A 23,204-nucleotide genomic window follows, 5' to 3' on the forward strand; every position below is an offset into this window, starting at 1 on the left:
CTACTGGTTTGTCTTGCTTCAAGACCAGCACCCTCGGCAGCCCGGAGGTTGGGGACGGCAAGCGTGAAGATGTCCGATGTCTGTGCCCCCTCTCCTCCTTACCAGCAGAACTCCAGTTTCGTCCAAGGTGGCGGTTTTCCCGGCTGAAACACTGACCCCTCCGCCCTCCTTCCCAGCTGACGTGCATGAAGCAATCGGTCCCCAACGATGAGACTCGAAGGAAAGTCGCCCGGGGGGGTGGTAGGAGGGGCACACACCAGGGGCGCCCACGCTGTGGCCTCTTGCCTTTTCTCTCTCCTCCGTCCTTCTGCTGGAGACACAAGTGCGGTCCTCCGAGGCACAACAGCCATCTTGCACCACGAAGGAGACAGCTGCAGGCCACTGGTGGCGGCGATGGCGCGGGAAAGCCAGGAGGAGCCTGGGTCCGCGGTGGGTCATGCTGTCCTAGCGGACGAGGTGGGCAATGCTGTTAGACCCATTGCACAGAGCAGCAAACTGAGGCTTGTCGGGTTAATAAACGACCCAAGATCTTGCAGATCTTAGATGACAGAGCCTGCTGCGGGCTGAACTGTGCGCTCTCCGAATTCAGACATGGAAACCCCCGCCCTCCTAGTACCTTTGACTGGGAGCGCGTTTGGAAATAAGATCAACTGAGGTCGCTGGGGTGGGCCGGTCTCCTCAGCCCATCAGTACCCCGTGCTGTGGTTGGACAAGCCCTCATGGCTCGGACTACGATTGCAAGATGTCTTTGGGCAGCGCTCATCGGAAAACTTGGAAATAAAGGTTTATTGCTTACAGGACCTGGAATTTTCACATCGCCCCTGGGGACCACGCAGTGAGGTCTCAGGGAGAGATCAAGTGAGCGAGGTCGAGCACAGGCCTGGGGATCTGCTTTTAGTGGGGGTGAGGGGAGAGGCTGGGGTTTTGAGAGTTCATTCTCTACGGGTGATTATAAGAGCGGGAATTTAAATATATACATGTATTATATAAATATATATTATGTAAATATGTAATATTTAAAAATATATTTACATAGAGTATAAGTATAAATATAAAATGCAAGAGTGGGAATTTAAAGGGTGGAAAGAGAAAAAAACCAAGAGGCGCCAATGGTCAGTCATCTTCATCAACCCAGATCTCGAAAGCAAAGGAGGCCAGCGGGTGGGAAGGGGGCTCTGGAGCTCGTCCGCGGCCCCCGGGTGTGTACGGAGAGGCCCCTTGGAAGTAGGCGTCTCCGTGATCAAGTCGTAAGTCCGGCATTTGCGATGCAAACAGGAGAAAGCCCTGGTGCTGAGGGCGGGGCTCTAACCCAACGGGACCCTCGTCCTTGTCAGAACAGGAAGGGACCCCAGGGATGGGTGAACAGGGAGGGAAGGTGGCCAGGGGCGAGCCAGTGAGAGAGGCCGCAGGGGGAACCCCTCAGCTGACACCTGGATCTCGGACCCTGGGCCTCCAGAACCGTTGAGAACGTAAATGTTGAAGCCCCTGCCTCGGTGCCATTTTGTTATGGCCGCTGGAGCCGGTGACCCTGGCGTCCCAATTCACGCTCTGATCTGAAGCCGTGCTCAGGTGGTCCCCGCCGCCACCCGGCTTCTTGGGTTTCCTGCCATCTGTGCCCCGGGCTCCTCTGCAACCCCCTGGTCGGAGAGGGGAGGGGATGTGTGTCCCCCCACTTGCTGTGGCCCTTGGCTGGGGTGGAAACCACCTTGGTCTTCCCTCAAGAGATCTGTGGGGTTTTGACTCCCCTTGAGCTACTCAAGTGAGGCCCCCCCCTGCTTCCTTGTCTGAACTTAACTCCTCAACCACATCCTTCAAATCCAACCTTGCCAAGAACAGAACCATCCCAGGGGTGTTTCTGGAAGCATATCTATGATGCCAGAGAAACGTGGCAGGATGCAAATCCTCTGGATGTAGGGGTTTGCGGTTTACAGTGAGTTTACAGTGAGCATCAATAGGAAGTTGAATTTTGTCAAATGTCTTCTTAGAGTTTGTGGCCATGATCATGTGATTTCTCTCCCAGTTTCCCATGTCTGGAAATAAAACCCATTTGGCCATGATATCTTTGACATGCTCGGGGATTCGCTTTTGCTTCTTTTTTACTCAAAAATGTTTGCATCCATATTTATGGGTGACAGACGACGGTCTTTGTCAGTTCTGCTATCATATTATATTAGCTCCACAGAAGTAACTCAGAAGCTCTCCTTCCTTTTCTGTGTTCTGGGGTGGTTCATGAGGTTTTGTGATTCACTGGTCTTTAAAGTTTTCCTAGCGTCCCTTGGTGATTTTTGTGTGTGCAGATTTTGAGTTTTCTGTCTTTGTTCTATGAAAGTTCTCTGCATATACATTCTATCTCGGCTTGGGTTGATTTTGGTACACTTTACTTTCCTAGAAGTGTATCCATCCCATCCAAGTTTTTAGATTTATTTGCTTAAACTAGTGCAAAATATTATCTTTTGGGGGGCGAGGCTACATTCAAAGCAACCTCAGTCAGTCCCCTGACTCCATGTGCAAAGCCGAGCACGTGCCCCACAGGGCGGTGCCCCTTTGCACACCTGATGACTCCTGGCCTCGAGCTCTGGCTCAACCACTCACAAGGCTTCAGTCTCAAGTTTGAGCCTTGACCATTGCGACAAGGGGAGATGCTCGGGGCCCAGGGGCGGGAAATGCGAAGATAAAAGGAAATGTCATCAGGTCAACGTCCAACAGAACAAACCTCCCACAGCCAGGCCTGAACTAGCAGCAAGGGAATCGCCGCGAACACGGGAGCGGGCAGAAGTGACCTGTCATCTCGTTTTCAAAAATTCTTCTGTTTAATTCTTTTTCTCTTGTCACTTTCTTACTTTATGTATGGGGGGGGTGTGTTTTATTTTTTATTTATTTATTTTTAGTTATGTCAGCTAATAGTTTTCTAGTTTTGTTGATTTTTCAAATTATCAGTTTTAATGATTTAGCATTCTTTTTCAACTCATTACATTTCTGCTTCGACCTCCATTAATTCCTGCCTTCTGCTTTCTTTGTTTACTTTGTCGATCTTCTGGTAGTTCTTTATTTAGATGTTTAATTGATTGACTTTTATGTTTATGGTTTCTGATATTTAGTGCTAGACATTCTTCTAGATCCTATTGTAGTGCAATCACAGAAGTTCTGTTCTGTTCCTCTTTCATATCATTATTTTCTAGAAACTGTACAGCTTTGGAATATCTCTTTTCTCCCAAGAGAGTAGCTTAATGTATGTGTTTGATTTCCAGGAAGAAGGGCCTATCAGTGGGTGGGATGTTAGTGTGAATTTCTAGTTTGTTTGCACTATGATCAGAGAATATTGTTTGTAGTATTTATATTTTGGGGTTTTTTTTTTTTTTTTGATGTTTTCTTTGTGATTCTTCTATGTGCAAAGCTGCTAACTTTTTAAAAAAGATTTTATTTATTGATTTGAGAGAGACAGCACACGAGCAGGGGCAGGAGCAAACAGATTTTGCTGTTTGCAGAGGGAGAGGGACAAACAGACTTTGCACTGAGCACAGAGCCTGACATGGGGCTCGATCCCCTGACCCCGAGATCATGACCCGAGCAGAAATCAAGAGCCGGATGCTTAACCAACTGAGCCACCCAGGTGGCCCTGTTAAAACTTTTTTTTATAAAAAAAAAAGTTACAGATGAAGTGAAGTGATCACTGAGAATTTCTTTAGAAGACTTCAGTGTGGGCCACTGGAAGGACAGAGTGCAAAGCACTGATTCGCAAAGCTCTGAGTTTTTGGAGTTGAGTGGGGGGTACTTGATAGTTCACCATGGTTTTTTGTTTTTTGTTTTTTTTGTTTTTTTGTACTTTCCCAATAAATTTCAATTTTCATGATAAAAAAATATAATACCCTCTCCCTGAAGGATGGTTTTTTGGTAAAGACTTTATTTATTTATTTGACAGAGAGAGACACAGCGAGAGAGGGAACACAAGCAGGGGTAGGGGCAGAGGGAGAAGCAGACTCCCTGCCAAGCAGGTGCCCAATGTGGGCCTTGATCCCAGGAGGGCAAGGCTGTGGGGTCTAACAGGCGACTATGCCCAGATGCGCGGTCAGTGAGGGGCCTTAGGAAGACAGGACCGGAACTCAGCGGGAGGGAGGGGTGGTCTAAAGGCACAATTATCATGCAGCACGTTGAACGTTGCAGGGTCCAAAGGGGGCTCCAGGGCCCCAGACTTTCTCAGGTGGAGGGTGCCCCATCCCGCAGTTGGGAGATACATTCCTGGGGTTGGGGTGGGGTGGGGGCTACACACCCAGCTCCAGACGCCCCGCCAGAAGCTTCCCAGGGACACTTCTCTTTTCCTTTTTCCTTTACCTGCCAGGTTTGTACAAAGTCTGCTTGCTCTTCTATTTGGTAGAATTTCTGTGGCCCTTTTGAGACCCACAAAACCGTGCAGAAGCCTCCCAGAAGAGGAAGAATGTGCGTGCCACACTGGGAGCCGTGCTGGGTGGCGCGGCTTCAGTATGATGCTGCTTGTCCTCTTAAAAACGTCGATGATCTCTTAGGGTGTGCTCTGTGTTGGAGCAGAATTTCCCCGACTCTGCCCATGGTTCCCCTCCTAACATGAACTTCGGATCGTGTGACTGCCTCCCCAGTCAAGAAGCCTTTGCGAGTGGCCTTCTCTGAGGAAGTCCACAGGCCCCAAGTCAGGCTGTAACAGTGGCAGACACACTGGGCCATAAACGTCTGGCCCTCCGTGAGGCCCAGAGCCTGACCAGGATCTCCATCCTGCAACGGGAAATCCCACGTTCAGCCAGAGTGTGTGGAAGCAGGTGCACCCCTCAGGCAAAACCAGCCCCCAATCGGTGCTGACCCTTAGAGCCTTGTCACTGACCGTGAGGCACAAACGTGTTAAGAATTAGCATCCCCGTCCCCTGACTCCCGGCCCAGTGCTCCCTGTATCCATGAGGGTAAAGGCAAAGCCGCGCTCAGATGAAGAGAGAAGGCACTGTCCCTCCGTGTGTCCTCACTGACATCATCTTTAGGAAGTGTCACGATACTTGCCTCTGGGGGGTGGGGGGAGCACTAAAATCCGACTAAAACAGTGCCTTGCCTCCCAAGCTCCTGCCCTGCTACTGTGATGAGCAGCAGTCCCAGCGGGGGATGGTGTGGCCCCGGGCAGGGACATCGCGGAGTAGAGACAGAAGCCATGTCTCAGCCTCACTTGGGCCGAGGAAGTGAGGGGACAATTGGAAAGTTGTGTTATGTAACCGATGCTTCAACTGAGAAAAATATGATACATTGCAAATATTTAAATCTATCATTTAAAAAAATTTTTTTCTATACTGCCTTTGTTAACTGTGGTATGTGAGACACATTTGAATTTTGGCTCCCAAGGGAAAACCCGCAGGCTGGCTGTCAGCCTCACGGATATTACCTTCTCAGGTTGCTGTGAGAGCACCGAGAGCCTGGGCTAAATGTGGGGTTCCCTGGAAGGGGTTTTGGTGACAATAACTTTCTTCTTTTGGAAAAAGAGCAGCCTCTCCTTTAAAGAAATGCTCCCTACCTGAAGATTTTTTAAGTAGGCTCCACACCCAATGTGGGGCTCGAACTCACAACCCTGAGATCAAGCATCGCATGTTCTATTGACTGAGCCAGCCAGGCCCCCCACCTTACTTGAAGATTTTACTTTAAAAAAAAAAAAAAAATATATATATATATATATATATATATATAAAATTTAAAGTTTTAAAAATCCCGAACATGTTAGCATTCTAATAGTGTTTTTTGATTTTATAAATTATATAAAATCAACCTTATTTAGTATTTAAATTTATATTTTAACCGTGGCAGTACATTCTGAGGCATTCCCCGAAATGTAGTCCACTTTGAAAGAAAGAAAAGATGCCTGACACCTCAGTCTAGGTTTCTAAGTGTTTCTGCAGGGACAGGGATACACACGCTCTGAAATGCTGTTTTTTCCAAACACGAGGCTTTAAGCCGGGTAGCTTTCCTGTCCTTCCCCTCTATCTCAGCTCAGGGCGAATCTTCCCGTGTAGACAGCTTAGGTGAAATTTTCACAGGCCAAATCAGCTTTGCTAATTGTCAGTTCGTGACATTGCTTTTCTACCTATGTTCGCCAATAGGGGCCAGGGGCGTTCCTATAGCATAAAGCTATTAATATCCTATATTCAATAATGTAAATCTTATTTACTTCTCCAGGCAAAATCAAGAGCTATCCCACTCAGAAACTCTCATCAGTTCAATGTAAATTGCCTCTAGAAACGCCCAGAGTTTTCCAGCCTGGACACAGTTGCCAGAAAAGGTGGACATCTGCTCCTGTGAGCTGAGTTCATTTTGTGAAGGTCTAGTAGTTAAACTCAAAGCAGCCCTCCGGTTTGCAGTTTTGCTTTGCATATCAATGCCTTTGATTGTTTTATCTTCCTCTCTTTTATTTTACAACATAAGTGATTTAGTCATACCACAGCATTTGGAGGGAAAGGAGCTGAGGGTACTCTGTATTTTGCAAATTTGTCGCTAAACCCACAGTTGCTCTGAGCCTGTGGGATCCATTCCAGCACAATGCAAATGGGATAACAAGACATGAGAACCCACAAGAATAATGCCGCTATTGTGTCTGCCCACTGTGTGTGGGGGACGTGGGGGGTGGTGGACGTTGGGGGGCCGCAGGCAGGCAGGGAGGGGGAAAGAGGCCCGTGGGCGTGTATCAGACCGTAGTCCTGTCATCAGTGTCTCATACTTAGCTTGGCCTTATTTCTGAATAACCTTATAGACGAAGGGACAGAAGGAAGGGCACTGGGGTGTCCTCACGTTCATCAGCCTTACGATGGTGGCTGCCAGGGTGCCCGGAGCCTGGGGACCTCTCCGTGAGCCAAGGGAAAACAGTAGGACGCGTTAGGGACCGTGGGCTGCTGTGCCACGCATACTCAGGGAAGGTGTAAGGGGAAAACAGTGGCCCAGCTGTGGGTTTGCAGCCGCCGAGCAACATCACCACCCAACGCAGCCAACTATGGGATCCGGGATTTGGGTTGGTTTTTTGGCACTTTTACCCCATGCATTTCAGGATGATCCTGCCTCGTGGTGGAAACGGGAACACAAATGAGCCTGTTGTTTTCTTGGTCTGAATGTATAGCATTCCAACTGTTCAAAATAAGGATGGGCCAGGACCCAGCCCGTGGAGCTCTGTTTATCCCCTGGCTTCTGAATCTGTCCATGCTGCTGTGACCCGAATTCTGTGCGCTGGCTTCCAGCCGGGACACAACCCCAGGCTTTCCCTTTCATCGTGTGGGGCAGTGGTTTTCAGAGAGCAGTCAAGCTTCTGCTTTGCTGAAAGCATCTCTGGGGTGGGCTCGGGCACCTGTCCCCTTCAGCGGCACGTGAACCAGAGCAGTCTCAGGACCCACAGGCCCCTTGCTGTTGGCCGAGGGCATGAAAATAATTGCAGGCTGCCCTGTGCCCGCTCTGTAGGGCACCTCAACGAGGCTTACTGGCCGGTGCTTGAGTAGCCACATCAGGTGTAAATGGACGCCTGCCTCTAGAGCCAACGCAGACTCTGGGGCAAGCGGGTGGGGCTTCAGATGATTCATCTTGGGCAAATGAACCTTTCTGGGCCTCGGTTTCCTTATTTGTGAAACGACAACAATCCTAGTTTCTTCCTAACGGGGCTGTTGCGAGGTGTACGTGAGAAAACATGAGGAAAGCGCTTAGCGTGGCCCTCTGGGAGATAGTAGGCGGGCCACCATCACTGTGACATCTCGTGCTGAACTTCTCCCAGGAGTCCCACCGTCTCCTTGAACGTGGGCCAGGAGGGCGTTCCTCAGCAAGGAGGGGCGACTCCAGGTCTCGTGGCGGTCAGAGCAGGGTGGGGTGGTGTCTGAGGCTTCCCAGGAGAGTTCCACGGTGGGCGGCGCCGCGGCGCTCCAAGCTCGTGGCTGTTCATTTCAGGCTTAATGGCACATTCTTTGCGGGGCAGTTGCCAAGGAACGAGGTAATCCGGTGACAGAAATACTGCCCGGGGTTTCAGTTTGCTAGTCCAAAGGGTTTTAGGTGGTGTCAAATTTTATTACTAGCATTCCTGGTCTCCATGAAATAACCACGTGAGAACACAGGTTCCGTGAAAGAACAAAACTACGGGCCCAGACTAGCGCCGCACAGACAATAGACATTTCGTCTCCTTTTGATAGCGATCCAAAGATGGGTTAAAAGAACAAGAAGGTAGCAGCAAGATCATGTTCATAGGCTGGTCTGTAACCTCCCATGGGCCCAGGTGCCTTGGCGATGAACGGATTCCTGAGCAAGTCCAGGGATGGCCCCTTGGCTCCACCCTCACGAGCGATGTGACCGAGGATGACTCAGGTCGCTGCCTCAGACCCCCACCAGCCTCCTCAGTGGGAGACGTGCAGGGAGTGCAGCCACAGCCACGGTGGGCACAAGCGCGGGCACCAGTGACTGCCAGCCCTCTTTCCTCAGGGGCAGCTGCGAAGGGGCAGCTTGGAGCAGAGAAAGCCTGGGGGTCCTGAAGCCGAAAGGGCAGAGGATTGTTCTTTTTATGTGAATACAGAGGTGGCGTGTGACGTAGAAATCTAGTGATTTTTCTAAGATTTTATTTTTTAAATTACTTATTTATTCGACAGAGAAAGAGAGAGGGAGAACAAGCAGGGGGAGCAGCAGAGGGAGGAGAAGCAGGCTCTCTGCTGTGCAGGGAGCCCAGTGTGGGGCTGGAGCCCAGGACCCCGGGATCATGACCCCAGCCAAAGGCAGATGCTTAACCGACTGAGCCACCCAGTTGTCCCAAATCTGGTGATTTCTATACCGAAAAGTGAGCGACCCTCTGGCTCCTAACTTTGGATTATGGAAAGCCACAGAGTAATTCTCGTGGCCACTAAAGCATTTATGCCCATAAGAGTTCCGAAGGAAACAGAAACAGTTGTTCTTAAAAAGACCTTCTGTGACAGTGTGGCTGATAACATTGTTTGCAAGTCTGGCTCGGATGCGACGCACAGAAACTATACATCGTCAAAGGCAGGACGCGCCTCGAATAAAATCATGGGATCTTATTGCAAACTTCACATCAAGCACAAACACTCTTCATGGAAACGTTTAAAATTATAATCCAAAAGGAAATTAGATGCAGATTTGATTTTACAAAACCTGTCAATCAAGCAGAAGTGTAAGGCGCCCTCCAGACGTGCGGTGGGGAGGGGGGGGGGGGTCGGCTGGAGACAGCTCTCGGGAACAGCAGGAAGCCAGGGAGCCTGCTGGGGGCGGGAGGGGGTGGGCAGCAGCTCCGTGAAACTGGAGATGGTGGGAAGGAGAGGAGGCTGAAGGTTTTGGGAGAATCTGCGTGCAATGTTCGAGGTCCTTTCTGCACTGGAGAGGCAGGTCTCTGTCACGGATGGAATCCTCCCCAGGGGGAGGGCAGCGTCTTGGCTAATCTTGCTGCTGGAGGTGGGCAGAGGGGGCAGAGGCCGGCCCTGCGCCCCGGGGAAGCCTGCCCCTCGGCGGGTAGAGCACGCGCGCACACACACACACACACACACACACACACACACACCCCGCTTGCCGCCAGAGATCCCCCATCGCGGCTACAGGGGGAAGAGGTGTGGGGGGCACTGGAGGGCCCGAGCCGGGCGAGCCCCCCTCACTCGGCTCTACCTCAGGCCGGCTCGCCGCAGGTCCTCCAGCGCGGGGGACCGCACTGCACAGACCAACAGCCAGGCAGGCCAGGATTTCTAGGCCACTCTGGCTGCCCAGGCAGTCCGGGAGAGGAGCGGGGCTCAGGTGCCAGGGTCTGTGGGGGTGAGGGGGCGGGGTTTCAAACCCAAGCTGTCCTAGAAGACCGGTCAGGATGGCCGGTGGCCCCCGAGCCCGACGCCGTCGTCAGCCTGGGGGGCAGCCGAGCACCCGGAGAGCTGCAGGCTGAGCCCACAGGGGACAACCGTGTGCGACCAGCGCCTGCATTCGTTTCCAGGAAGAGCCCAGAAATGACAGGACTGGTTCCCCTGCCAGGCTAGACGGGCTTGCGAGCCGGCTTCCAGCACGGGTGTGGCCTGCACGCCCAGAAAGCAAGGCCAGGCAGGCGTCGGCGAGGAGGCGGACTTTACCTGGACGCGGGGGAGGGAGGGGTGCGTGGGGGCTGCGGTCCCCCGCAGGGCGGCCTCCAGCGGCCTCTAGCGGCCAAGCTGCGCGGCGCACGCAGGGCTCCCGGGGAGCAGGGGCACTTCTGTTCCCTCTGGACCTCAGCCCCCGTGAGAACAGAAAACAAAGAAATTCGGAAGAAACAAACGTCTGTCATTCATTCCATCGTTAGTGCTCAGTCAAAGAAAAATTTCAGATCCTAAATACTGTTTTGAAATAGAAATAATTTAGGCCGATTCTTCTGAGGATGTATTTATTAAGTTCTAAGACCCTGAATAATTTTTCTTTTAAACATTCAAACGGAAAGAAAAACTAGGACAACTAGAAATTCAACATCTTTCACAGAAGGCTGCAGGCACTCCTATATTACTGTTATTCTTTTAAATTTGTATGATTTGCGTACTGAAAGGCGAGCTAGTACTTCCGACAGCACCGGTGGCCGGCGAACTTCATCTTGGCCTCCACTTGATGTCTTTTACTCCGTGGAAATGTCTCTTCAAAGCGGTGTTATCTGCCCACGGAGAATTTAAGCAGGAGTCATCATCGTTTTCTTCCAATTTCTGGAAACAAACATGTTTTACTCAGGAAGGCATTCCTGGAAAGTGTTTTTGCAACATCAACAGACCGAAGAAAGAACCCGTGTCCAAACTCCCACTCCCCGCCTCCCCAGGAGGATGCTTCCAGAGGAGGATGCAGGTGGATGCCCCACAGGGTCCCCGTGGCCCAGGAGAGGCGGGAGCTCCAGCAAGACCCCCTCCCCACATCCTACAGAGCTCACCACCCCCCAGAACTGCCCTTGGGGGCCACGGGGTGAACACCCCTGACCCAGCTCTGCGGAAAACCTTCCGTGGACCCGCTACCTTGAGCTCCTCTTGTCTTCTGTGATAGTACAGCATCAGCTGTTTCTGCTCCTCACTGCTGATCACTGGTTCCCGGGCTGGAGCGCCTTGTCCCCTCTGAAAGACGCAGGAGGAGCAGACTGTGGATGACAGCCTCCTTTGCCCAAAGCTACGCAGGTGACCCATTTTGATCACCACAGGAAGGCCTGGACTCCAGCAGCCCCTCACCTTGGGCCCCCATGGGGACCCGAGACCAGAGGCCGGGCAGTGCCATCTGTCATGGCCATTCCCCCGTCAACCACTGCAGGTCCCGTGGGGCAGGGGAGGGACACCGCTCCCCCAAATCACAGAGAAATGGCTGTGACAGAGCACACGACCCGAGCACCTTACGGACACACAGCTCTACACTACCCACACCCGTACAGGCCTCGGACACATCCTCCTGTTTAGAGTAGCAGTACTTGGAAAACTTGAGATCTGTGCTCTAGGCTGTATTTTTCATTTCAAGAAACATTTTTAGTTACTTGTAGCCCATTTCTAAAGTTGAAATCAACATGGCATATCCACCCCCCCCCCCCCCCCCGAATAAACTCCAGATGGTGGCAATCAGTCCACTTTCTCTGCCAGGTTTTGCTGGTGCATGAAGGGGACAGTTTTCCTTTAAGCCTGGGCCGCTGGCATTGAAGTACTGGCAGCAAGGATGTTAGGTCAGGTTTACTCTAAATTTGTATCGGTTGGAAAATAATTAACAAAAACTCGAGACATGTTAAAGCCAAAGTACTTACTTGCTGAATCTTGACGATGATTTTGGTTTTTTCGTTCTTGCCCACGTAGTCAGAAAGCGTCTTTGTTCTCCTCAGCTCCTTGGCTGCCCACCACAGTTGCGCCTCTGATTCTTCGATGACACTCAGTCCTGCCTGCGGCCACGGTCAAACCAGCTCTAAGTCTGCTGGGACGCGGCCCCCGGTGTGTGATCCCACCCCGGTGCGCGGAACCTGGCAGGTGCCCACGCCCCGCCAGCAGCGTGGGGCAGGTTCCGTGTGGGGCCACCCTCCATCTCCCCAACTCCTCTCCCCCCAAACAGGAGGAAACCAAACCCTCCAACAAGTCAAAGACCTTGCTCATTTTTTTTTTTTTAAAGAATCAAAGAGAGAGAGCGGGAGGGAGAGAGAATCCCAAGCAGGTCCCATGTGGATCCTAACCTGTGCCAAAATCAAGAGTCGGACACTAACCAACGCGTCAGCCAGGCGCTCCAGCCTGGCTAACTTGAATGCCTTCCCTGACAGTTTTAACTCTTGCCCCGACTCAGCTGACTTCTTGCTCTGGGGAAGCAGAGAGCGCCTGATCTCCTCTGCACCTTCTCTAGAAGGTCCTTCGCAGATGGAACTGCAGGACCCTGCCGGCAAAGAGCGCTGGAATCCTGCTGGGGTTTACGTACAGGCGTAATGAGGCTGTGTGTCTGCTTCCGCACAGCCCACCTGCTGGCGGCTCAGAGCCACACACGCTGCCCAACAGCGTAAGGAATCAGGGAGAAAAGCACGGGAAAAGGGAACATAAAGGCAAGAAAATAACATGAAGCAAAAGGTAAGGCTAGAACGCAAAATGCCATGCAAAGGGACGAATACATTTTGGGTAGAAACAGGGACAAACTGGGTTTCTGGCTTCCCAGTGGCCAAAGAAAACGGAAGGTTTTCAGTTGCTCCTGACGGGCAGCCGCACACCTGTCCCGCCTGCCCTCCCCCGGGAGCGCTACTCTGGGGTCCCTCTCTCAGCTCAGGACTCTGCCCTGAAGCTCGGGAAGCACAGGGCCAGCCCACGCATGGAGCAAAATGCTAGGTCCCGAGGCGGAGGGTCAAATCCGACGTGACCCACGTTAAAGAATGCCCAGAGCCGCATACCTGGGTTCCAGACAAATCTTCCTGATTTTCAAACTCCATCCGGATGGGATCGTAGGGCGGCAGCCCCATGGGATAAACAATCATCACGGCCCCTCGAAGCTGGTCCAAGGCGTCTTTCACCATCTCCAGGGTAACGCAGACTCCAGCTTCCACCTGTTTCTGAACAGGCCAAGGACAGGCATCACTATTTACAACGGGGCTAATCCATTCCGGGCTCTCGTACAAGACTCTCGCCAGCTGCTGCCAGAGCAACAGAAAGGACCCAAACTGGGGCGCCTGGGTGGCTCAGTGGGTTAAAGCCTCTGCCTTCGGCTCAGGTCATGATCCCAGGGTCCTGGGATCGAGCCCCAAATCAGGCTCTCTGCAGGGCAGGAAGCCTGTTTCCCTCTCTCTCTCTCCACCTGCCTCTCTGCCTGCTTTTGATCTCTGTCAAATAAATAAATAAAATCTTAAAAAAAAAAAAAAAAGACTCAAACAGCACTTGCTACCAAAGCCACTGTCTACTCCTGGGGCGTCTGTGCATCGCTCCCCCCCGACCAACAGCAGGCAGACCATGAGCGGGGCTGCGGACACTGGGCAGCACCCACCACAGGGATCAGAAAACACCTGGGGTGGGGTGGGAGGCGGCCCGGTGGGTGGGTGACAGGGTGGAGACGGAAACAGGGAGGAGCGCGGGGGAGGAGCGATACACGGAGGAATACATCTGCTTGTCCTGGTCCTGGCACAGCACTTCAAAATCCCCAGAATTTCCTGAGCGGTAGGAATGTCTGTTGTTATTCATGAGCCCCTCTGGACTGCACCCGAGTTTATGCTGACGAGATGACCCACGTGGGACCTCGTGTCCGTGTCCGGGGAGGGGCTGGCCACCCCAGGGAGACCAAACTGGGATTACAGGGTTGGCACTTCCAGAGCCCACTCCCACCATCACCCCCAGGGCGAGGCCGGGGCCGGAGAGGAGTTAAATCACGTGGCCAGACATCTCATCATTCATGCTCAAGAAATTCGGGGTAGACGTCCGCTGTGGGGGAAGGAAACAAGCGGGGTCCTGAGAAACCCAGAGCACCTCGGTTTCGGGAAGGTTCCTGGGAGGGAAAGGCCGGCATGCCGAGCGGGTGAAGCTGCGGAGAACTGATGTCCGGGGAAGGAAAGAGGCCCGAGGGCAGCAGCAGGGTGGACGCAGCCCACGGGAGGGGAGAGACTGGGCACTTCCCCCGTCTTGGGTTTCCAGAAGGGGGATCCAGACAAGCCGCAGTGGGGTAACAGCAGAAATGCGAGAGCTCGGGGGATGGGAGTCTGCAGGGAAGGACCAGGGAGGAAAAGAAAACAGAGAAGTGAGGGCTCCTGGCCCACAGCCCCGAGTCTCCGCCAGGCAGGAAGCGAAGCTGCCCACGGAGAGGGAGAGGGGACAGGACACGGGCCATTCGGAGCCTCAGAGCCCGGGGCCTGCTGCCCATGGAGAGCCGCCGTGGCCCAAGGGGGTGAGGAAAGTTGGGTTCGGGGGACCCCATGGCAGGGCAGGGGCCAAGGGGCAGGGCAGGACACATCGCAGCTCACATCAGAGCTGGGACCGTTCTGGGTGAGCGCGTTACACTGTCACCGAGTGGGAGATGAGTAAGATGGAAGATCCTTGCTTCTGAGAAAATCCAGCGTCCTGTGGCGTGGACGCCCCGGCCCCAGAGAGGGGTGAGGTGTGGCCTGAGGGAGGCAGGAGGACCGTCCGCTGGGCGCCGGACTGAAACTCTCCAAAGCTAGGCTCTCCTCTGTGAAACGGAGGGGACAGTCCTGCCTCACCAACTCCGGGGCTCATGGACTGCTTCCTGACCCACATCTCTGTTAAACACATCAGGCCTTCCCGTGAGAGACACATGCCGGAGGAACGGTGAGGGGAGCGCTCAGATACGGGGGGTCCCGGGAGGGAAGGCTTCTGCTGGGAGCGTGTCACCCGCGCCACCAATGCTAACCGGCGGGGTGCCAGAGTCCTTTTCTGTAAAAGCTCCTCCAAAGGCCAAGGGTGGTGAACCCTGGCCAGGGCACATGGAAGGGGACAGAGCAACCTCCATGTGACCAACCTCCTGCCACGGGACTCGAACCCTCCCTCGCGGCCCCGTGGTGTGCGGACCCACAGGGCTAACTGCCCCCACAGGGCAGGGCCTGGTGCGAGACAGTGCCGTGCACTGCAGGTCTGGCGGCGGCGTGGAAAGGGCCCTGGGCGAGAAGTTGGGCTGCTGCTCGGGGCCTCTGCAACTGGGGCCCGTCACTGCAGCAGGGGCCCGGAAGGCGGCGGACGCTTTCGCTAAGCCGGGAGAGAACTACACAAACTCATGCACAGGCAGAGGGAAGAGGGGGAAAAACCGCCCAGAACACCATGTGGGGAGGGAAGGGTGCAGGACCGGGCCCAGGCGACGGTTTTCCTAACTCGTCCTGATCGGTGCTAGTTTGACGAGGTGTTAATCGTTATTATCATTAGCAATACTTAGAAAAAAAAAAATTCTGGGGTCAAATGCATTTTCCAAACACGGGACTGAACCAAAGCCTTCCTTGTAAGACTTCACAGAGCCTTGGCTGTATTGACAGGCACAGAAGGTAGTGTTTCCTGAAACACTTAAAAAGCATGAGTTAGGGGCACCTGGGTGGCTCACTGGGTTAAACCCTCTGCCTTAGGCTCAGGTCAGGATCCCAGGGTCCACATCGGACTCTCTGCTCAGCGGGGAACCTGCTTCCTCCTCTCTCTCTGCCTGCCTCTCTGCCTACTTGTGATCTCTGTCTGTCAAATAAATAAATAAAATCTTAAAAAAAAAAAAAAAAAGGATGAGTTTGGAGCTTGCAGAATCTGGGACATGGGTTCAGAAGCGGCGGTTTTGCCCAGGGTCTCAAACCCCGACCCCCCAAACTGTGAACTTCATCTGTAAAGGCCTGGACGGGGGGCGGGTGTGTGTGTGTGTGTGCAAGGATGGGAGCTGCCAATGCGTGAACAGCACAACTGACCGAAAACCCAACTCTTCCAACAGCCTGAATCCTCCTCCTCCAGATTCACGGTATCTGCCAACAGGAGGACGTCGGCTTCTCCGTCCAGGCAAGTTTTTGTATTGTCACCAGGATCCACAGAAAAGTAACTCCTATCCGCACGTACTAGGGCAATCAAACATCCAGAGAGCTAAGGCAGGGCCACAGCGCTTCTGTTTCTCTTTGCTAAGCTCCGGAAGCATCCCGCAGGCGCCGGCTCCCGGCTGTCCTACACCCGCCGCCCTGCACTCGGCGTCTGCCGTCTGCCCAGTGCAAGCCAGGAGGACACTGTCACCTTTACGGAAAGGAAAAGCGAGCCCCCCCCCCCCCCCGCCCCAGCCTGCTGCTCTCCCTGGACTCTGGGAGGCTAACAAAGAAGAAAAGGCCCGTCCGCCGAGAACTCTGGAAGCCAGACGTGGAGCTGGTATTCCCAACAACAGGCTTTAGGGCAGCATTTCCAAAGCTAACCTTCGATATTATCGCTTTGGCCTCTTCTACAGTCTTCTTTAAAACTTGCTTCATTTTCTCATTCGGAGCTATGAAAATAAAACAGGGAAGAGGGAGAGAGATGGCCATCTTTAAAACTGTTCTCCCACGGGCTAACCCCTCCCTGGCTGAGTCGGGGAGCTGGGAGACCAGAGAAGGACCCGCACGGAACTTGGGCCAGGGGCGCCGGAGAGCTGGCTGGGAGAAGGCATGGAAGACTCTCTCACAGCTTAATTTCTTAATGAAGAAAAGTAGAGATTAGACGATGAAAATGCTAGGGGCACCTGGGTGGCTCAGTGGGTTAAGCCTCTGCCTTCGGATCCGGTCATGATCCCAGGGTCCTGGGATCGAGCCCCACATGGGGCTCTCTGCGCAGCAGGGAGCCTGCCTCCTCCTCTCTCTCTCTCAAAAAAAAGAAAAGAAAAGAAAAGAAAATGCTAGATGCATAAAGCTGTGTTAGAACAGAAAGGGCTAATTTAAGACAAGGCCGGTTGAAAGACCAATCATGAACCATGAACCGGTTCTTATGAGATACTATTATTTTTCTCATTGGTGTAGTTCCTTTTAAAAAGCAAAGAATCTCTCCAAACTAACAATGAGTCTATGTACGAAAAGATGTAGAAGACAGTCAGCCATTTTCCAGGCTAAAACTCAATGGAGATAATACTAAAAATTCCTATTATCTTCAGTATTTTTTTACAAAATTTTTTTGAGCCTGTAAAGTCCTCGTAGGGAGGGGCGCCTGGGTGGCTTCGTGGGTTAAAGCCTCTGCTTTCAGCTCAGGTCATGATCCCAGGGTCCTGGGATCGAACCCTGCATTGGGCTCTCTGCTCAGTGGGGAGCCTGCTTCCTTCTCTCTCTCTCTGCCTGCCTCTCTGCCTGTCATCTCTGTCAAATAAATAAATAAAATCTTTAAAAAAAAAAAGTCCCCGTAGGGACACTTTTGTATTTATTTGGCCCCTAACAGTGTTTCAGGGGCACAGCAATACTTAGGTGTTTGTTTAATTAGAGTCTTTTAAGTGGAGCTTTTCCTGCAAGTTCAAAGAGACCAGCTCCCAGAGCGGGGCAGCATCTTTTCTTTTTTTTTTTTTTTTTTAAAGATTTTATTTATTTATTTGACAGAGAGAAATCACAAGTAGGCAGAGAGGCAGGCAGAGAGAGAGAGAGAGAGGGAAGCAGGCTCCCCGCCGAGCAGAGAGCCCGATGCGGGACTCGATCCCAGGACCCTGAGATCATGACCTGAGCCGAAGGCAGCGGCTTAACCCACTGAGCCACCCAGGCGCCCCGGCAGCATCTTTTCTCCTTGCAATTCCACCCGATTGCGCCTTCGCTACAGGGGGACACTTTCGAATGCTCTGACATGCTCTGAGCTGCGGGCTCTGCTCTACACCGCAGAGAGGCATGCCCTCCATGAGAACAGAGACCCGTGGACCGACACTGACTTCCTTCTTTCTCATGGAATCTCAGTACCTGCAAACCATAGCAGAACAGAACCTTCGATGCTTTGCAAAGATTCCCCTGCAAATCATGAGGCTGAACCACATGAAACTGCCAATAGTCACCATCTGTTACCCACAAATACGGCAGCTTCAGGTAGTTCAGCTCCCAGATTTAAGAGCAGCAGCATTGGAGGCAGAATCAGCAGCCGATGCATCCGTCCACTCGCTGCCCAGCTCACTCCGGATCTGCCGCAAGGACTGAGGTGTACAATGCAGCATTTCATCGGTTTGTCCAGAAAGCTGAGGCCTGTGTTTTCACGGAAAGGGCCTCTTACACACTTGCTGCTGTACTCAGGCATGCACACAGAAGATACAAGCTGGATTACCTTGCCCGTTCCTTCGGCCAATATCATCCTTTTTAAATACTGAGCCCCCGCTGGGTACACACTTCTCGCCCCACTCGTCCCTCAACTTCAGTTCTTCAATCTGGTCGTCGGTCAGTCCTTGCATATTGGGAGGGAGAAATATGCCATGTTCTGCTAATTCTTCCATTTCTTCAAAATAAGAGAGAGTTAGACAACATGTATCACGATCACCATTACAACGCTTTCTACCCACATTGAAATGTAAGCTCCCTAGAGCTTAGGGATCTTGCCCGTTGGGTCCCTATTTTATTCACCGAACACTTAGAAGTCACTTGCTTTGTGCCAGGCCTGCCCTTGACCTTTGACAAATGATCACAGACATGCCCTACGTTAACAGCAGCACGGAGAATTTAGGGGCTCACTGTGGTCACCGGCAGCAGCGCTGGACTTCCCTGCTCTGACCCTCGGCTGTGTTGTACTTCCTGGCCCTCAGGAGGCACAAATTCAAATTCACTGATACTCTGAACACATATCCACAGGGAGCGTTACAATTTCCAAGTGTGCTCACATGGATTATTTAATTTCACCTTGTGAGGTAGGTCAGAGAAGCAACATCCTCATCTTCCCTCATGCACAGCTAGCTCTAGCATCTGAGGCTTTCATGGCCTTGCGTTCTTAAATACCCACTTCATAAATAATTTAGGTAACCGATCAGTGGGGAGGAAGTGAGGCAATGCACACCCTTCCCAAGGGACAGAGATGGAAAGAGACTGGTTTTCTAGTATCATGTCCCTATTCAAAAGCAGGGCTTTATATATTTCCTATCCCACATATATTTACTCTGCATAAGCCACGTTTTAGCCTTGCAAAATTGCTTGCCCTTCCTTCCTTCCTCTAGAAAAGTACACAGATCTAGGTCTTCCCACAGCACTGTAGGAAGACACTAGACGGCCTGTAATAGCACGATACTACAAAACAAAGGCTGTAACTTCATGGGGTCTTTGCTGCCTCTCCCCCCACCAGACTCAAACTATCTGGGGGCAGGGGCTGGTCTCAGTCATCCCTGTCTCCTGAAAGCATAGCACCTGGGCCTGCCTGGACCAATTCAGTGGGGGCTGGAGTCACTGACATGACTATTAACATCTGGCACCACGTTTTCAACTGGTAATTTTATTATAGAAAATGAAACTGGGAGTCCCTTTTCTCCCCAAGTGCTTTAATTAAAAAAAAAAAAAAAAAAAAAAAAAAGTAATATTGACCTTGTTTTAAAATCAATAAATTTTACTAAGGAACTTTATGTCTATCTCACAAAGGTAGAAACCATAAGCCTTAAGGAGTTCTCCATGGCACAAAAATCACATCATATAGTTACAGAGACACTCAGTAACATTCTGGACCACATCTGGAGTACGCTCACGTCCTAACGTGGTAGCTACTAGCTGCACTTGACTCTTTATATTTAAATTAAAATGAAATTCAATTAGGGGCGCCAGAGTGGCTGGGTCGGTTGGGCCTCTGCCTTCAGCTCAGGTCGTGATCCCGGGAGCTCCCTGCTCAGCGGGGAGTCTGCTTCTCCCTCTCCCTCGATCTCAGGGTTGTGAGTTCAAGCCCCGCAACGATCGCAACGATCGTTGACAAAAGCGACCAAACGCCGTAATACGAGGAGAAGGCTCTTGTTTCCTGGCGAAGGGCAGGAAGAGCCAGACCCTCAGCCGGTCTTCCCACGCCCGGGGCCCCGTCGTTAAGTCAGGTGCTTACCCCCTTGAAATGAATTCACCTTTTGGTTATTTTAAAGTAGGCTCCACGCCCAATGCGGAGCCCAAATGCGGGGCTTGAACTCACAACCCTGAGATCAAGACCCGAGCTGAGATCCAGTGGGACGCTCAACCGAGACACCCAGGCTCCCCCGAATTCCCTTCTGAAAAGGGCCGGGGCCGTCCCGCCCCTCCCGCCGCACCACCGCGCCGCACCTGCTCGGCGGCCCGGAGTGGCGCGCCCGCGGGTCATCCCCTCTCCGGGCCTATTTCACTCCCGGCCTCGCCCGCCCGCCCGCCGGCACCCGGCGTCTGCGCCCGCCCCGCTGGCTCTTCAGGCACCTCCGGGGGACCCCGGCGTCCCCCCTCCAAGCGCGCCGGCCGCACGTCTAAGCACAACGTAGCAGACCTGCCCCGCACCCCCAGGCCAGCCGGCCCGAGCAAGGCTCGCGGCTCCCGACGCCCGTCCCCAGGGCAGAGGACCCGCACCTCCTCCCCGCCCGGGCCCGCCCCGGCCCGCCCCGGCCCGCCCCGGCCCGCCCCGGCCCGCCCCGGCTCGGGCTCCACGGTCCGGGCCGCAGACTCGCGCGCCGCCGGGCCTCACCTGAGCAGACGCGCTGCACCTTGAGCCGCGCGTTGTAGACCCGGGCCACCCGCACCGTGAGCTCCTCCAGCTCCGTGCTCCCCGGCGCCTGGAGCAGGAACTGGCTCTCGTCGCCCCGTTTCACGTGCAGAAGAACCATGGCGGCCGCGGAGACCCCGCCGAGGCGGCGAGGAGGCCCGGGAGGCCTTAAGCCGCAGGCGAGCGGCGACCGCGCACGAACCGCTGCTAGGAGACGGAACTCGCGGCTCGGGCTCCAGCGGTACCGGGACCGGGGTGGGGAGGGCACTCGCTCCCGGAAGTGGCTGTTGCCAGGAGCAACAAAGAAACACACGGGCCTCCGGCTCTAGTCGGAAGCGTAAGGTGGTTAAGCCGCAGTGCGCGAGTCCAGGCAATGTGTTCCCGGAAGCAGGTGCTGCGGGGCAACGATCCACGCAGTGGGAGAGGGCCGCGGTCTAGGCCGGCACCCCGCAGCGGAGGGGGGAGGGCAAAAGGGGGTGGGGACTAACCGAGCCCCGCCCCCGGAAGTGCCTGTTGTCTGGGCAACCGCCCCCACAGAAGCCAAGCCGCCGGAGGGGGGCGCGAAACGCCCCGCGACTCGCCGGGGCCCGGGGTTCCACCCGAGGAGATGGGTGGTGGGAGGAGGCTGCTAGGTCGGGACTGGGTGGGGTGGTGGGCAGGTCCAGAACCGGAGCCGCGCAGCAGGAGCCCACGGCCGCTCCGAGTCTCCGCGGGGTTTCCGCCGCCCGCGGTCACCACTTCCGGAAGTCCTGCCCGCTGTTTCCGGTCTGCAGAAGTTCCGGGCGGTGCGCGCGGGGTGCTGGGTCTGAGCGTCGCGGGGCGGGCGAGAGCGGCCGCGGCGCCGTGTGCGGGCTGATTCGGAGTCGGTATCCGGGGAGGCTCAAGCGGCTGCCGCCGGAGCGACTGTCCCCAAACTATCCAGCGACCCACCGCCCAGCAGATGCTTACTGAGCAGGCGCTGTTTCTTCCCTCCCTGCTGGCCAGAAGTTCATCCCTCGTTTATCCTGAATACATTCTGCATTCATGGAGCCAGCGACTGCTTCAGACTTGGCCGATGGTGCCTTGCGAGAACCATTTATCCACAGACTCCTGTATTTCAGGGTCTCTGGGTATAATTTTTAATATTAAAAGTGTGCAAAACTCATGTACTGGCCATCCACTTTTGTTTAAATATGTAGTTTGTTGATCATTTGGTAGAAGATCTGCCAAATTTCCACAGATCAAGCCCTTGAAGTACCTTTAATCTTTGTCAGCACTGATTTTTGCCTTTGTAGTCCTGCTAAACTTTATTCTTTTATTATATTCCTGTCGGTGGTTTCTTGTTTTTGTTTTTTTCTGCTCATAGAGGCCATGTCTCACAATTTTGGGTGTAGCTTTTTCTCAGTGTGTTTCTGGTGGTCATAAATTGTTCCAAAATCTCGTCTTGCCACCACGGAACTGGGTTCTGAATTTTCAGACAAAACGTGAGATTTGTGTGCTCTTGTGCCGTTTGGCAACTTTCCTCTCAATATTTTAGGTACTGTTGCATTTCTAGGGTGAAGGGTATCTTGGACCATTTGTATCTAATGAAGCAATCCATTAGTGATGACTGCTGAGGGCAAGATAATTAATAGGTCGTTCATGAGTGCTGCTAGATACCAGGCAGCCAGGGAAGAAAAGAACACATTTTTAGTGTATTGAAAAAAGTTTTTTAAAAGCCCTAATACATTAAAGATACAGTTAAAGTTCCTACATATCGCTCTCTGATTCCATTCTCTTCTTCCCCTTCTCTACAGGTAAATACTACCCTGAGTTTCTCATTCCCATTGGCTATTTTTCTACCATCAACATATGTATGGCTCACTAAAGAACAGAGTTTTATATAATAAGTTTTATATAAATGGTTCACAGTGTGTTATTTGATAACTTGCCATTGGTTCTATAATGATTTACTAATTTTTTATTCTAACTTCATTAGATTTACTAATATTGCCTTCACTTATTTTCACTGCTATATAGTATTCCACTGCATGAACAGGTCACTCCATTCCCCTGCTGGTGGTTATTGTATTTCTGGTTTGTACCATTAAAAACAATGGATGTCCTGCTCCACGTGTACTATAATTTCTCTACAAGTTAAACTTCTTAAGATAGAGTATATGAGTCTTACTGGACATTGTTAAGTTGCTCTCTAGAATTAATTTGCTGACCTACTCTTCTCAACAACAGTGTATGAGTTCCCATTCTTCCACATGTTCACTAAATCTTGATGTGGTCAGACTTATGTTTCTAAAACTAATGAACAGGCATTTTTTATTTATACATCAGTTTTTTGTGAGTTTGGTTGTCCTGTGTCAATCACCATTACTATGTTAGTTTGTGGATTTGAGGCTACATGTGAAGGGGATGAAAAGATAAGTTACAGATTGGAAGAAATATTTGCAAAGCACATAGCTAACAAAGGGCCAAGATACAGAATAGACAACCCTCAAAACACAATTGTTAAAAAAAAAAAAAAAACAAAAAAAACCCAGTCCATTTAGAAAATAGGCAAAAGACACATATTTCACTAAAGAAGATATTAGGTGGCAAATGAACACATGAAAAGACGTTCCCTACAATCAGCTTTTTTTGTTTGTTTGTTTATTTGACAGACAGAGATCACAGGTAGGCAGAGAGGCAGGCAGATGTGGGGCATGGGGTGGG

The 23,204-nt window shown here is 52.4% G+C and overlaps 1 protein-coding gene across 4 annotated transcripts; it reads right to left on the minus strand.

The window, feature by feature from the left end:
* Positions 1-10,349: 10,349 nt before the first annotated feature.
* On the minus strand, positions 10,350-21,513 carry CFAP298 (cilia and flagella associated protein 298). Of its 4 annotated transcripts, none has more exons than XM_059392264.1 (7): positions 20,502-21,513; positions 18,165-18,281; positions 16,322-16,389; positions 12,851-13,009; positions 11,738-11,869; positions 10,974-11,069; positions 10,350-10,673 (listed from the first exon to the last, which is right to left on the minus strand). In XM_059392264.1, exons 1-7 carry the CDS (start codon positions 20,638-20,640, stop codon positions 10,563-10,565), a joined length of 822 nt encoding a protein of 273 aa, XP_059248247.1. In that variant the 5' UTR covers positions 20,641-21,513; the 3' UTR covers positions 10,350-10,562. The 4 variants fall into 4 exon arrangements, with proteins under 4 accessions (XP_059248247.1, XP_059248246.1, XP_059248248.1 ...); XM_059392263.1 differs by having other exon boundaries at positions 18,165-18,332; positions 20,502-21,509; XM_059392265.1 differs by lacking the exon at positions 20,502-21,513 and adding an exon at positions 20,114-20,273 and having other exon boundaries at positions 18,165-18,332.
* Positions 21,514-23,204: the final 1,691 nt, after the last annotated feature.

Source organism: Mustela nigripes, chromosome 2 (genome assembly GCF_022355385.1).
Source record: "Mustela nigripes isolate SB6536 chromosome 2, MUSNIG.SB6536, whole genome shotgun sequence".
In the NCBI taxonomy this organism is placed as follows: Eukaryota; Metazoa; Chordata; class Mammalia; order Carnivora; family Mustelidae; genus Mustela; species Mustela nigripes.

Coding starts and splice junctions, on each gene's coding strand:
- CFAP298 (XM_059392263.1), bottom strand. CDS start 20,640: ATGGTTCTTCTGCACGTGAAACGGGGCGACGAGAGCCAGTTCCTGCTC. Junction 18,333..20,501: donor GGTGCAGCGCGTCTGCTCAG/GTGAGGCCCGGC, acceptor CTTATTTTGAAG/AAATGGAAGAATTAGCAGAA. Junction 10,674..10,973: donor GAAGACAAGAGGAGCTCAAG/GTAGCGGGTCCA, acceptor GTTTGTTTCCAG/AAATTGGAAGAAAACGATGA.